Source organism: Martes martes (assembly GCF_963455335.1).
Source record: "Martes martes genome assembly, chromosome: 4".
Lineage (NCBI taxonomy): Eukaryota > Metazoa > Chordata > Mammalia > Carnivora > Mustelidae > Martes > Martes martes.
This window is the reverse complement of record NC_137891.1, coordinates 156901794-156917902: the sequence shown is the minus strand read 5'-3', so window position 1 is coordinate 156917902 and position 16109 is coordinate 156901794. Positions and strand designations below refer to the sequence as shown.

General features: G+C 47.5%; 1 protein-coding gene across 1 annotated transcript in view; it reads left to right on the top strand.

Annotated features, from left to right (window-relative positions):
• Positions 1 to 1323: 1323 nt before the first annotated feature.
• The window catches only part of ARMH1 (armadillo like helical domain containing 1), a gene marked incomplete at both ends in the record, with an annotated part of 37034 nt that continues 22248 nt past the window's right edge, over positions 1324 to 16109 (top strand). The window contains 5 exons of the mRNA XM_080801707.1: positions 1324 to 1529; positions 7122 to 7190; positions 7913 to 8079; positions 9102 to 9298; positions 11437 to 11521. Of these exons, the coding sequence (XP_080657833.1) occupies positions 1324 to 1529; positions 7122 to 7190; positions 7913 to 8079; positions 9102 to 9298; positions 11437 to 11521 (724 nt within the window). The remainder of the gene's footprint in view (positions 1530 to 7121; positions 7191 to 7912; positions 8080 to 9101; positions 9299 to 11436; positions 11522 to 16109) is intronic.

The window sequence follows — 16109 nt, the reverse complement described above, 5'->3', positions numbered from 1 at the left end:
GCTGTCTCCATCCCCAAGGCTATGTGGACGCCCTTCCCAGGAGCACATACCCAGTGTCCTCTGGGAACTAGTGGAGGTTGGTGTGTATGTATGTCTGTCTCCGTGGGCCTCAGATTATTGCTTCCTAATAAAATTCTGATAGCTGGGCCCCATCAATATCTCAAATACATGTGAGGAAACGTTAATTTAGAATCAATTTTAGGATGTTTCAGACTGTAAAGTCCTTTTAACTAGATCTCTGGCGAAGATGTAGAAGCACTTTATGGGACTGTAAATTTCATGTTGAACAGTCTTCGTGAAATACACATCTCCCCTACACACAAGCTGTTCTCTCCATATCAATCATGGCCCCTGCAAGTAATGTTTCACAAATATTCTGTAAATCACAGAAAACCCCATGATAATGTGAAATATGACTTTCACTTGTCTGTTAGACAAAAGAATCACACATGCCTCTCTCCCATCAGCACTAACATTTGTTATGGATAATAACACTTTCAATCACAACTATTTTTGGAAAACGGGTTTATTTTAAACCTTCCCTCCCCCACTGAAAACACTCTCCCAAGGACACAGACTCCTACAAACCACAGCCCATTAATCCAACTATGGAATGGAAACTTTTTCTTCTTACTTTTTTTTTAAGTTGTTTTTAAGAGAGTTTGTTTAAAAGCCCAAGGTACAAGGTTAAGCAGCATTTTTCCTTAGCTGATTGGTATGAGAAGGGCCAGGTCTCTAAAGACCCCCAAATCTCTGGTCCTGGGTGAAGTAAGGGGTGAAAGCACCTTCATTTCAGCTGGTTCTTTAGTTGCTAGCATCCGCAGAGGATCCAAGGAGCTAAAATGTTAGCTCTTCAAGGTGAAGTAGACATTTACCACCTTGATTTTTTTTAATATTTTATTTATTTATTTGACAGAGAGAGAAATCACAAGTAGGCAAGGCAGTAGGCAGAGAGAGAGGGGGAAGCAGGCTTCCTGCTGAGCAGAGAGCCCGACGTGGGGCTTGATCCCAAGACCCTGAGATCATGACCTGAGCTGAAGGCAGAGGCTTAACCCACTGGGCCACCCAGGTGCCCTACTACCTTGATATTCTTAATGCCATCACAACACAGCTAAATCCTCTCTGTTCAAGTAGGAGACGGTCAGTTCTAGAGCTGTATTTTGAATGTGACATCTACGTGGGTGACAGAGGCTCACCCCGCCTCCAGCCGATTGTTGGAAAAGCAAAACCCATAGAGTAACCTATGGGACTTGCACGGTACTAAATATTAGGAGACCTGTCTGTTTTCCCTCCCTCTGTAGCCAACTTGAGGACTGACTGACCATGACCTCTATAAAGGAGCAGGCAGCAATTAGCCGCCTCTTGAGTTTTCTACAGGACTGGGACAACGCTGGCAAAGTCGCAAGGAGTCACATCCTTGACAATTTCATCAAGACCAACCAAGGCAAGACCTCTCCTGAACTGGAGCAGGAGTTTTCCCAGGGAGCCAGCTTGTTCCTGGTACGCTTGACGACCTGGCTGAGACTCATGTATCCTTTACTGAACAGAAATAAGTTGGGCAATCTTCAAAGGAGAAAAGGAATGAAGATTATTGGGACAGCTTTTCTCTTGATTTCTCCCTAAAACTGTAGATCAGGACATCTGGTGACCAAAGTAGCATCCACAAAGTCAAGAACTCCCTCCCTTCCTGTCTTCCCTCCCTATATGGGTATCCTCATTTTCACCCCACTCCCTTCAGATTTGATGCGGGTATTCCTTCTCTCTGGGCTTAATCCTCTCCCTGTCTTCAGGGTCTTTATTCTTTCTCTCTGATGGACTTCCCTTTTGCCTCCCTACCAGCTTTTTCATCGGCATTTACATACGCTCAAATCTCTTCTACCTTAAAAAATTAAATTAAATCCCCATCTCAACCACTATTCCACCTAGTTCCTGCCCTTCATGGTAAAGCTTCTTGAAAAGGTTATTGACTTTCCCTGTCTACGCTGCTTCACCTCCCTTTTCTCCTCCGCCCCCTGCAATCTGCCTTCTGTACCCTTCACCGATGCAGGTCTTGTCAAGGTTACCGCTGTTGTTCTAATTGCAAAACCCAGTGACTGCATCCTCGGTCATCCCACATGACCTCCCAGCGGCATTTGTCAACCATTACCACTTGTCAAAAAACTCTTCCCTGAAACTAACATAATGTTATATGTCAATTAAACTTCAATAAGAAGAAAGAAAGAGAGAGAGAGAAAGAAAGAAAGAGCAAAGAAGGGGGAAAAGCACATACAGATCATCACAAAAACAAAAAACTACCCACTCTTCCGTTGGTTTCTGTGATACCGATTCTCTTGCTTTTCTCCTTTCTTTCGGTCTGTTCCTCTTTTGCTTCAGCCATCCCTGAAATGTGGATCTCCCTTGGGACTCCCCATCCACATCCCTCTCCCTCAGTGACCTAATCTATCATGATGATGTCAGCACCAGTCCAGGTTAAGGGCTCTCAGTTGTGTACCCCTAACCACATTTCTCTCTGGAATCTGAGTTCTATACCTATTCATCCAACAACCTTCTCCTCTTCCACCCCACACAATGACTCTTACATTTCTGGCTTGGAAAATTGGGTGAATGGGGTGCCATTATGTGGGAAGAGAAGAAAAGGAGTTGGGGTAGGTAAGTCTGGTTTGGGACATGTTGTGTTGGAGGTGTCCATGCTAAGGGGTCCCAGAGACAGATTGGGGTTGAAGACAGATTTGAAAATTTGGGTAATGAGTATATTTCGGGATATTTCTGCTCTGTGTGCCTACAGCAATCCATGGATCATCTCAGATCCTTTTTTCCCCCGCTAAGACTTTACTTTTTTAGTAATCTCTACACCCAGTGTGGGGCTTGAACTCACAACCCTGGGATCAAGGGTCACACGCTCTACTGACTAAGCCAGCCAGGCACCCCCAGATCCTTTTATTATATATTGTTCTCCTTGTCTGAGCTTTCTCCTTTCCTCTAAACCTACTCTTTATTTGACTAATTCTTACTCCATCATTCCGACCTCAGTCTAAACATCCCTTCCTCAGGAAGCCCTTTTCTGAGCCCTAAATTAACCTTGGTTCCCCTGTTACATATCCTCACAGAAGGCCCTCTATCTTAATGACTATAACATCGTGTTGTTTGTACCTGCTTAGTATTGGGGCACATGGGTAGCTCAGTCGATTAAGCGTCCGACTCTTAATTTCAGCTCAGATCATGATCTCAGGGTTCTAAAATTGAGCCCTGTGTCAGGTTCCATGAACTCAGTGGGAATCTGCTTGGGATTTTCTCTCTCCCTCTGCCCCTCCCCCCACCCCTGGGTGCTCTTGTGCATGCACATGCTCTCTCTCAAATAAATAAATAGCTCTTTTAAAAAATACCTCGGGCACCTGGGTGGTGCAGTTGGTTAAGCGCCTGAGTCTTGGTTTAGTCTCAGGTCATGATCTCAGGTTTGGGAGATGGAGTCCCACATCTAGCTCCACGCTCAGCACAGTCTGCTTAAAATTTCTCTCTCCCTCTTCCTCTCCCTCTGCCTCTCCCCTCACCTTTCTCTCTCTCTCTCTCTCTCTCTCTCTCTCTCAAATAAATAAATAAGTCTTTTTAAAAAATCTCTTCCCCACTGGAGTATAGGCTCTGTGAGGGCAGGAATCACCTCTGTTCTCTTCATCTCTACATTCCTAATTCCCGGGATCATGCCTAACACATAAGGGGTACGTACTACATGTTTGTTCGGTAAAGAAAGGAGTGAACCAGAGCCTGCAGCTGGGCAGAACTAAAGGCTTCAGTAACCACAGCTCTCTTTTTCTCACAGTTAAGTCATCAATAAAATTTCTAATCAGACTCAGGCCCAGAACAGGCCAAGGGGAATAACGCTGATAATGTCTCTAGGTTGACCCAATGTCCTCAGACATTAGTGTGCATGAAAGAGGTTTAAGTTGCAGATCACCAGTCTGCCTCCCCACCCTCAACCCACTGTTCTGATGTAGTAGATTGAGGGAGGCTCCCTGGCCTCTTTGTTTCTAATACGCACTTTGATGGGGGACCCTGATCCTTACTTATGTCCATCTGCTTCCTGAGGAGACAATCTCAGACAGGTGAATGACCTGTCCAGGTCCCAAATGAGTGAATGACCTATCCAGGTCTCTCATGGTCCAAAGATGACACCTTGAGAAACATGAGCACCCACAATTTGGCTTCCACTTCACAACCTGTGACACTAACCTCCCCAAGGTTATCAGCAACCTCTAGGTCACCAAATCTAGACCACCCTCTGCCCTCCTCATCTTACTTGGCAGCATTTTCCATGTGACCTCAGGAGAAGGTGAGTGAGGCAGGGTTGTACAAGTACAGGGTCATATCCCATCTTCAGTCAGAACTTTAATATTTTATTCATCATGGATTTTTTTTGGTACTAATTTTGATTTTTTTTTTAGTATTTTGATTTTTTTTAATGGTGCTATAGATCATTATTTGATCACTGAGTGGTTTGAGGCCCCTCAAAATGTCACAACTGAAGCACGTGCCTCACTCACCGGTCCTGCTTGACCACTGCCCCTTCCTAGGCTGTCCAGTCCCCCACCTTCTCCCATGGCCGGTTCTCAGTCTCTGTGGCAGGATCTTTCCTCCCCGCCCCTGAAGTGGTAATGTCCTCTTCTTACTCAGTCATTGCCCTCACGACCCTCGGCACTGTATCATCCTTACCCATCTCCCAAGTGCCAGTAAGAACGCCCAGCATTTACGAGACGCTACGGCATGCTTATTGAATGAATGAAAGAACCGTGCTTTCAGACAGCTGTTTGTTCACTGCCTACACCTGACACCATGCATAGTTCCCTAACTTTTTGTGACCTTGTCATAAATAGAGAAAAGAGACCAGCTGAAGTGATGTCGTGTGTTACGTGAGTGACCCCACGCCTCCTCCTCAGCCTTCTAGTTATGGTGGATCTGGAAGGAAAACAAATCAACATAACATCATTATGTCTTGTAAAATTGACTACCACCTAATCTCACATTAGCCTCAAACCCCTTTTTTAGCCTCGAACTTCCAGAAGAGACCAGTAAAACTAAGGATTTATTTATTATAATGACAAAAGTATTAGTTACCATTTATTGAGTCTTTTTATGCTCTAGGCACTGAGCTATGTGATATACAAATATCATCTCATTTAAGCCTAACGCCAAGCCTAATAGGTGCTTGGCATTATCCCATTTTAGAAATAAGAGAGATGAGCTTTGGGGCGCCTGGGTGGCTCAGTCGTTAGGCGTCTGCCTTCAGCTCAGGTGATGATCCCAGGGTCCTGGGATCGAGCCCCGCATCCCGCGGGCAGGATGCCTGCTTATCTGTCTCCCACTCCCCCTGCTTGTGTTCCCTCTCTCACTCTCTCTCTCTCTCTTTCTCTCTGTCAAAGAAATAAATAAAGTCTTTTAAAAAGAGAGAGAGAGACGAGCTTTGAAAGGTTGAGTAATTTCCTAGTGAATGGCAAAGATAAGGTCTGAAATGGGTCTGTCTGGCCCAAAGCCCATACACCATCCACTCTCCTTTACCACCTCCCTCCCCAGGGACAGGGCAGACCCACAGTTCCACCTCCAACACCATCCTGGGAGATAATCTGCATAAATAGCCCCACTCCCTTTGTCTGTCTACGTGTGGGAAGACCTGACAGGAAGAACTCAGACTCTGACCTAGACTGCTAGTTTCAAATCCCAGTTCTGTCAGTTAGCTTTGATACCTGGACAGGTCATTCACCTGTCTGAAATTGTTTCCTCAGGAAGCAGACGGACATAGGACTAGCAGCCACCCCAGGGTGTGGTGAGGATTAAATGAGACAAGGCAAACAGAGTGTCCCTGTGCCGGGCATGCGCTAAATGCTTAGTACTAGTTAGCGCCTGCTGATACTGTGGCAAACTTCTGGAACTAATTGCTGGAAACAATGGACCAGAAACACGTGTAATGAGTGATTATGAAAGCCAGACTAGCCTGGGACAGAGGAAGAAGAGGTGACAAAGCTGGTGAGCCTGGCTGATGACTGAGGAAAAGAGGGAGAAGGCAGGGAGGCAGGAACGGGGGCTCGTGGGGACCTGGATAGAGGACAAGGTAGGAATACAGAGACTGCCCTGTGGTCTGATAACCTGGCCTCCAGCTGTCGCGGCAACAGGCAGGGGAGCCTGGCTCCAGAGCAAACACTGTTTTTGCAGTAAAGAGCCTTTCCTAATGAGCCAATCTGTCTCCACTTCTATTGGCATCCTGGGAACCAGGGTGCAGCAGAGATAATTTGCCTCACGCGCCCTCCCCCCCAACAAAGCACCATTACCTCCAACCCATTACATTAGCCTTTATCAGTCTTGGAAGCTCTCAGTCATCCTCCATGAGCTGCAATAATTTCAGCTAATTTCTTAAGTGTTCTAAGAGCCTGTGATGTGTTATGAGCCTAGTAATTGTTGACTGGTTCCTTTTCTGTTGTGGGTTGATTTCATACCTTGTATCCGAGCTGATGCGTGCTCTGGGTGCTTTATTACAATGAAGCTTTTTGCAAGGCTCACATTAAAAAATAACACTAAATACGGAGGTTGTTTTAAATCAGAGTTTAATTTTTCCACCATCTCCCGTTGTTCTTATTAGGAAGGCACACAATCCTTCATAAAGATAGTGACCTCCAGTGTAAAGCTTTGAGCAAGTGCAAAATTGAGAATTAATGATGAAGCCGATTATTTTTAGAGAAGTCTAAAAATGAGGCATAAAGTAATGAACTGTGCTGAGACCCAAGGGTGCAATGGTCATGGCGTAGAGAGGCTTGGAAAATTGACTAGGCTTTCTCCATGCACCTTTTATTCATCAGAGCCTCCTTGTTCTGGAGGGGGCCTGTCAGACCCAAGGTGGCTGACTGACCCCAGAAAAGCTTCCTGGGGAACCGGGAACAAGCCTGCTAGCACCGCCCACCCCTGTGCCCCCCACTGCGTGTTTGTTGCCACTTCCCCTTCAACCTAGTGGCCCCTCTCGGATAAAGGGCACAATTCAACTGTTGGTCAACCTGGGCCATCGATGGTACCAGGAATCAACGCAGTATCTGGTTACAGTGTGGAAAACCACCCTGAGATTCACTCTTTAACTTGTCATACAGCTATATGACTGGCTCATGTTTAGATAAGCTCCTACAGTCTATTGGCATCTTCTTGTCAGCTGTGAGCAGGTGAGTTCTACTTCTAGGGAGACTCTGGGGTCTCAGTTGCATATGGGGTTCATGGTGCCCTTGGCATTCACACTACATGGGACCACCACCTTCTACCAACATGAATAGAAATCCATATTTTAAGCTTGGCTAGACGCAGGGCCTCAAAAAATGTCATCAGTACTTGGTCTCTCCCTCTCTCTTTGTCTCCATTTCTCAGCTCTATTCCCCGCTGTATTCATAGGCCTCCATGTGTTCTGGCCCTCAGAAGCTCCGGACATGCGTCCTTCCTGCTCAGCCACACTCAAAAGAGAGCATATCTTTGCCAGGGGTTCCCAAGAAAGTCCCAGGTGTTGAGCTTCATTGGACTGAGGTCACATGGCTGGTCCCAACCAATTATTGCCACCAATAATGGCATAGCCTGTAACCTGCTCACCCCACCAAAACCACACAGCCCGTGTGAGTGGCAGAGGGGTGATTCCCCAAGGGATAGGTGAGATGCTATTTCAAGAAGAAGAGGAACAGATTCTGGAAAACCAAACACAAGAAACATCCAACATATTTAACTTTTGCATTTGCCGCTGGAAAGAAGAACTTCCAAATTATTGTGCCTCTTTGCCCATGAACACTTCCTGGATAGGGGGGCAAAGTATGTGAAGGAAGGACCTTGAGATCCCTTAGAAAGGTGAGTGCCAAGGAACATGACAAGTGTCTTATTTCTCCTCTTGTATTCCCCTGAACAGTAATCAGTACCTTATAGAATTTCTTGAAGTTGGAGGCATCCTCACACTCTTGGAAATACTTGGGCTGGAGAAGGTCAAGGAGGAGGACAAGAAGGAAGCCATCAAGCTACTTCAGGTTATTGCAAACTATGGCAGGAAGTACAAGGAGCTCATCTGTGAAAGCTATGGTGGGTACTGTGTTATGATGGGCGTGGCGATGCCATGTCTTCCTAGGGGCCTGGGTGAAATGGTGGTGGCACCCAGCACCACTCTTGGAAAAGGTTGCACAGAAGTACTTTGTACAGTGGAGTCAATTAGCTCCTGTCCGTGTCACCACCACGAGAGTCAGATTTATGATTTTCTTGATTCATCATTTGCTCCAATCTTTCCATGGTAGTTTTGGAAATACTTCTCCATTTAAAATATATCTTCTTTCATGCATCCATTCTACAAAGATTTATTAAGCCATTGCCTAAAATCCTTTGTGAAATTAAGTGAGTTATGAATAACTCTAGAAATAAAATGGAAATAAAATCATTGAATATGGGCACACATGCGCGCGCACACACATGTATGTATATAGTGCTGTGAATAAAGATGAATAAAATACAATCCTTGTCCTCAAAGAGCTTACAGTGTGGTGAGAAGGGTAAATAACCCTGTAAATTCCCTATGTTCCATCAAGTGCTCTCGTCAAGGGGAATGGAGAAGATACCACCCCCCACTTACCCCTTTTTCAAAAGAACTTTTCATCGTGGTTCTCCTCTGTTTCCCCATGGCCTCTCTGGGCCTCAGTGTATATATCCATAATATGGGACTAACATCTCCCTCTTGGTATAGGTTAACCTGAGATTAAACAAGGCAGCATTTGTCAGAACATTTTGTAAACCCCGCTGAATGCTGCACACGTGTTATCATCACACAGCAATCCCAAAACCCATGTTTAATTGTGCCTTTTGCAGAGCCATTTTAGACTTAAGAACAGATTTTGACACGCTGACATGCCTGTGTCGAACCACATCCTCCGGTCACGGAACCACGAAGCAAACAAGACAGTGAGGCAACACGAGAACTAAGCCTTGATTCTGCTTAGCTTGAACGGGCCTGGTTCACCCATCTCCGTCGTCCCCCGCCCATATTAGGTCACCTTGAGTGAGGATTGTGTTCCTTATCCCCTTCTAACTGAGCCTTTCCTCTCTTCTGCGCTCAGGCGTGCGATCCATAGCAGAATTCTTGGCAAAGTCGAAATCCGAAGAGACCCAGGAAGAAGTGCAGGTTCTGTTGGATTCTTTGGTCCACGGAAATCCCAAGTACCAGAATCAAGTATACAAAGGTCTGATAGCTTTGCTGCCCTGTGCGTCACCTAAAGCTCAGCAGCTGTCCCTGCAGACTCTCAGAACTGCGCAGGTGGGTCCGGGCTGCACACGCCCATGGTTCTGATGCAACACACTAGCCTTAAAATTACCTGCCACCGTTGCCCTTCATGCAGGCATGAGAAACAGAGCTCAGCCTCCCATGGCGTGTCTGCTACTCAATCAGCGTCACTTCCAGAAGGCCAAGGCGGGGCAAAGAGTTCATGTCTCCCAGCAGAGTGATTTGTCCTGTTTACTTAAGGATCAGAAAGATATTGGCAGGCTTAAAAGTGGTGGAGACAAGCAACAAGGATGATGAAAAGACTGTAGAAAAGCTTACAGGAGTCAATTTGGTAGGGAAGGAATCACGGTGCTTTTGCAGACAGCACGGGAGGGAGAGGCCAGATAGCCAGGGCTTGGGAAAGCTCCTTCTCTCTCTCTCTGGCTTCCTCTCAGTGCCCTGGAATGTAAGTGGGATCTGATCTGGGACATGGTGGGCACAGGAAAACACCGTGCTAGTCAGGAGGGACAAGAGGCTCCAAGAGGGGTCTTAGGATCCATTAGCAAAAGCTCTCAAAACAGCTCCACGCTGGGTGGATGCGGGGAGACAGGAGGGTAGAGGGATGGTGAGGCCTCTCCTGTGGCAGTGGGAACAGAGGCAACTGGGTCAGACAGACATTTTTGAGGCAGAGCGCCTGGGACAAGGGACAACAAAAGAAAAGCCGTCAAACATGACAGCCCGCTTGGGGCTCAGCAGCCGGCTGAGCTGTGCACCACGAGGGGAGAGCAAGAAGAACCCATCGGACTTGGGAGGAGTTAGGTTTCGACTCCATGAGCCTTGGTGGCTCCCCAGCGCCATCCAAGGAGCAGGCCCAGCCGGCTGCGAAGATATTAATGGATCATTTGTGTAAGAAACAAAACAAAACAAAAAATCCTGGGCCTCCCTCCCATAGATTCTGACCTTTGGTAATGACCTTTGGTAATTCAGGAGGCCTTTGGTGATGCTTTTTCTTTTTACGCTCCCCAAGTAATTCTGAGTGCTAGCTCAGTTAAGGATTACTGTTAAGGACATCTGGTAGACACCCCACCCATCACACAGTAGAAAATAAAAGTCTGAAAAGAGACCCGAGAGGAGGATGGCAGTTGGGTTTCCTGAGTGGAGACGGGATCACTGAAATGACAGAAGTGAGTGAGGTCAGCCAGGTAAAATGAACCAAGTAAGAGGAGAATCACCAGCATTTACGAGACAGCTGAGCAAGATGGGCCACCAAAACAGCTGATTATCACTGTTATTTCTGGTTTCCATGTATTAAGTGCCTCCTACCTGCCAGGCACTGTGCCAGGGGCTTACTTCCACGATCTCTCTTAGTCCTCACCATAGCTGATGGAGGCAGACACTTTAAAGATGGGGTAACAGGGGCATTCGGTGACTTACTCAAGGTCACACACGGAGGAAGAGGTATGTACTAAGCAGGCATTTAAATCCAACTCTTCCTAACTGCAGAGTTCTTAGTCTTTCCATAGGCTACTCTGCCTCTTTGGTAAAGAGCAATGGAAGCCATTAAAAGGAAACAGGAAAAAACCCAGGGCTGTGAAACTGAAGGGAAAAGAGTTTCAACAAGGACAACATGACCAGCTGGGTCAAATACCATAGAGAGGCTAAGTGTAGGCAGAACAGAAAGATGGTCCCCACGTGAAAAGTCTGGGTGAATGTTGGTCCCATGGCAGGAGAAGTTAAATTGCAGCAGCCTGTCAGAGGAGGCACGGAGGCTGAAGTGGCTTCCCCGGGCTCCTGGGAGGCTTAGGTGTGGAGGGAGAAAAAGGGGCAATAACAAGAGAAGATCAAGCCGAAGGACAATTGCGTGCAAAGTGGGTGGGCTTGAGGAGGTTTCACGCCAATGGACAGGAACTGATGCACACACAGAGACTGAAGAGGTAGAAAAGAGGGGTTCCCCAATCAGGTGACGTCCTGAGGGAGAGAAGATGTAGGATCTTGGAGGAATTCAATTCTCCCTAACCGGTATCCACCCTCCCCTCCAGCAAGCAGGTGGCCACCTCGGCCCAACTGACTCACCATTACCCTCCCTCTCCCCATTTGGCCAGGCTGCCCAGCCATTGGCCAGCCTGCTCTTCATTTCTTCCAGGTGTACTAGATCTTAAGTAATCCCCTTGTGCTGTTGTCTGTCTCGTCAGTCAATCATTGGAACCACCCACCCAAGCATCGTGGAGTGCGTCCTGAAGGTGCTGCGCACGATGCACCTGGAAGTCCAGTATGAAGGTAGGGGGGCTGCTGGGTCTGTTCCTGCTCACATGTTACGGAAGCTGATCATGAGAACTAGACAGACTAGCTCTGAGCAGTTTTCTCTTAGTCACAAAGAACTTTGCTGGGTATCCCGGAGAGCCTTGGCAGATGGTAGATGCTGGTTCCTTCTGATCGGCAAGTTATTCAGAAAACGACAGTCACTTTCTATACTTCACATCAGCCACGTGGTAATTTAACATTTGCTATGATCCACCGGGGTCCAGTGCTGGCTGGTTCCCAGTCTTTTTTTTTTTTTTAAGATTTTATTTATTAAAAAAAAAAGATTTTATTTATTTTCATTTTTGCGAGAGAGAGAGAGAGACAACACAGGAGCAAGGGGGGTGGGTGCAGAGAGAAAAACAGACTCTCTGCTGAGCTGGGAGCCTGACTTGGGACCCGGTCCCAGGCCCCTGGCTGGGATCATGACCTGAGCCAAAGGCAGATGCTTAACTGACTGAGCCACCCGGGCACCCTCTGGTTCTGTGTCTTATGTGGTACTTCCCCACTAACCAGAAATCACCCAGAAGACTCTTCTTCTGAGAAACTAAACTGGAGGGACGCCAGGGTGGCTCAGTCGGTCAAGTGTCTCATTTTGGCTCTGGTTACGATCCCAGAGTCCTGGGACTGAGCCCCACATCAGGCTCTCCACTCAGCAGAGAGTCTGCTTTTCTCCTCTGTGTCAGCTACTTTCTGTGCATCAATTCATTTAATTCTCAAAACAACAACAAGAGTACAGAGCCTGGCACATATTAGGTATTCAAATGCTCACAGGAATGAACGGTGGAGGTGAGTATTTTTATGTTTTTGAAGCTAAAACATCAAAGAACAGAGATATTAAGTATGCTTCTCAAGGTTATGCAGCTAACCAGAGTCAAACCAGATCTGACTCCAAAGCATAGGTTTTTATTTTTTTTTAAGGGATCCTTTTTTAATCTTAAAAAAATGTTTATATTTATTTATTTATTTATTGTGAGCAGCAAAGCAAAGTTTATTGAGCAATAGTACAAAGCTCCTGAAAAAGGAGGGGACCCGAGAAGGTTGCCCTAATGTGAGCCTTTAAAAAAAAAAAAGATTTATTTATGTATTTGAGAGAGAAGGAATGCATGCATGCCCATGGTGGAGGGGAGCGGCAGAGGGAGAGGTAGAAAGAGTCTTCAGTGGAGTCCACGCTGAGCGTGGAGCCCAACATGGGGCTCGATTTCATGACCCTGAGATCATGGCCCTGAGATCAGGACCTCAGCCCAAACCAACTAGATGCTTAACCGACTGTGCCATCCAGGTGCCCCCAAAGCGTATGCTTTTTTTTTTTTAAGATTATATTTATTTATTTGACAGAGAGAGAGAGATCACAAGTAGGCAGAGAGGCAGGCAGAGAGAGAGAGTGGGGAAGCAGACTCCCTGCTGAGCAGAGAGCTTGATGTGGGGCTCGATCCTAGGACCCTGAGATCATGACCTGAGCTGAAGGCAGAGGCTTAACCCACTGAGCCACCCAGGCGCCCCTAAGCGTATGCTTTTAACATGAGCTCACGGCAGGTGTTTACAGGATGTTGTTTCCTTCCCTGTTCCTATAGTGGTTCAGAGAAGGAAGATTCTGTTTTCAACAGGAGGGAGCAAAGAAGGGTTTGCTGAGAAGGTAGTGTCTGAGCTGATCTCAGAGAACGGGAAGGAGTTGGGAAAGTGGAAAGGAGCAGAGGAGGGCATTCTGGAAAGTGGAATGGTATAAACTGAAGGCCCAGACATACAGAAGTACAAGACATATCAGAGGAATGACAGGTAGATCATTTAGTGGAAGTTTGGTAGATGTCTCAGCCCAGGAAGACCTAGAAAAGTAGGCCAGGACCAGACCGAGGAGCACCTTGAATGCCAGATGGAGTAGTGGGCACTCTGTCCAGGAGGTTACCTGGGTGGCGGTGGCCACACCAGGTCAGAACCACAGGGAGACTCAAGCCTAGAAGCCAGCTGGAAGGCCTTGCGTGTTGGTCAGACAACAAAGTAAGAATGTCCTCATCTAGCCAAATACAGAGGTCCTGGGAAGAGGGAATGGACAGGATTGGGAAGTTCCTTGGTGTGGAGAATGAGGCGGCCTATGGACAGGGGAATGGGCAGGGCTGAGGAGGCCGAGACACAGAGGTCCGTGAAACAGGAAGGTGTGGACGTTAGTAAATATCAGAATTTCCGTGTCCAAAATGGGAGGCAGGTAGAGCCCCAGATCCAGGAAGCCTGGGAAGGGCAGGAGGAGCAGGCAGGTACCACGGTTCAGGTGTGCATGTGAGATCCTGGGGAAAACCAGCCAAGGTCCAGAGGGGGACTTCAAATATCAATTGTTTTTCAGAGGCAGTGTTGAAATTGATGTTGGTCTGTTTTTCCCGCAGCAGCATTGCCATTTGTATAGTTTTGGGACCCCTGCAGTTGTGTTTGGGAAAGTGGACCTTGTATGGTGAGAAGTAATGCTGTGTTAAAATATTACCAGCTGGAGGAGTGTCTCCTAGCCCCGGAGGGGTCTGCAGTGAAGGGTAGGGTAGTGGAGGGACCTGAGTAAAGGTTAGACCCAGCAGCAGAGAGCTGTCACTGCATTGGAGCTGGGGGTGGGGTGCGGGTGGTGCAGCAGTGATCTGGCAGTGGACTCATGTTAGGAAACATATCAAACGGCCTGAAAAGACTGCTGGGTGGCACTGAGCCTCCCTCCCTGCCACCACCTCCATGGAGCTCACATGACCACTCCTACTCATCATCACTTCTTAGCTTATGCCTTTCTTCTCCAAGGCCGTCCCTCACCTGCCTTCCAGCCCTGCTCAGATGTCAGCCCTCCTTCCCCTGTACCACCCTGCACCTCCCCTCTGGTGTCCCCCCAGCCATGGAGCAGTCTTCTCCAGAATGCACTGCACAGTTTCAAGCAATTCTCTTTTTTCCTTTTTTTTTTTTAAGATTTTATTTATTTATTTAACAGAGAGAGACACAGCAAGAGAGGGAACACAAGCAGGGAGAGTGGGAGAGGGAGAAACGAGCCTCCCACTGAGCAGGAAGCCCGATGCGGGGCTCGATCCCAGGACCCTATGATCATGACCTGAGCCGAAGGCAGATGCTTAACAACTGAGCCACCCAGGCACCCCTCAGTGCACTTCTTACCACTTCTATCCTTATGTTCTCAGACCAGTCTCTGGCATAGGGTAGGTCCTTGTTGCATATTTGTTGAGGGAGAGAGGGAGGGAGTTCTGCCCATACACCCTGAACCCTGAAAGAGGCAGAGAAGCGTGACGCTTTCTCTTTTTGGTTTGCCTTTGCCTTTTTGGTTTGATGTCTGCTCCTGTGATAACAGTGTAACTGTGAGCTCCAAGAGCATTTCGGATAGACCAGACTCATAACAGGTGCTCAACAGATGTTTGGTGAATGAAGGAATAACGCTCTTTCACCAGGGACTTCAAAGTGTCTTGGTGCCAACTGGGAAATAGAGCGTGTATATGTGCAGTTGTCCACTAGAGGGAGCTATTCCACAGGCTGGGCAGAGGGGAAGGAAGCTCAGGGAGAGACCACCAGGTCAGCTCCCACGGAAAATCCTCCCAAGGCAGGAGAGGGGAGGTCTGACAGGTCTCAGATGTGGTTCTAACAGTGTCGACCAGAGAGGATCAGAGAGGGATTTCTCTGAGTTGGAGGACACCAAATTGCAAAACCAAGCTAAAGTTCCCCCAGGGTGATGGCAACAGTCATGGAAGAGAAGCCAGGGTTAGGTGGTAGAGCATAACAGGGCAGGGTTGGTTTGTTTTTAACAACAAATATTGATTGAACATCTGCAGTGTGCCAAGTACTCTGCCAAGCACTGGGGCTGGGGGCGGGAGGGTTGCTTGTGTTTGTTTGCACTGAGAAGAAAAAGGAATAGTTCAGAAGGAGGAGGGGAAGGAGGTTGGGGTTAGTTGACATCGCTCCCCCGAGAAGGCTGCAGAGAAGGTAAAATTCTCAGGGAGAGTCCAGTGACAAGGGGGTGGTGAGGCTTAGGAGGCAAAGTGACTCCTTCCCTTGCAGTGGGGGTCAGCGGTGCCAGAGCCAGGTGACAGCTTCACCTCTTTTTTCATCGAGAACTCCACCTCCCCACCTCCGAATCTGCCAGCCTGCCTGGCCTATGACCCATGTTCTCTGCCCTCTTTCCCATTTCAGCTGAGTGTCCCTGCTCCTACCGCAGGCCCGCTCTCCTGCTTCTGCTTATTTCTGAAGCACATTCATAAAACCCTCTCATAAACAGAGCCTCTCTTTCTCTCTAGAGGATCATCTCCAGTGACATGCAAATATGTTCTGTATCTCCCATCTTAAAAAAAAAAAAAAAAAAAGCCCCTCCTTGGGGGCTTTCATCTGTGGATTAAAAGAGATTTAAGAGACATGCCCCCCCCAATTAAATTAAATGGTAGCGTTTAAGGGTGCAAACTCCTCCTTGACCCCAAGTTCCCCTCCAGCTACTCATTTTTCCATTTTCTTCCTACCTGATCTCTCAGCTGCTTTTGACCCAACTAGCCCAAGGCAACTGGTTTTCTTCTCTGGGGCTCTGTGATACAACTTCCTGTTTTCCTCCCTCGAG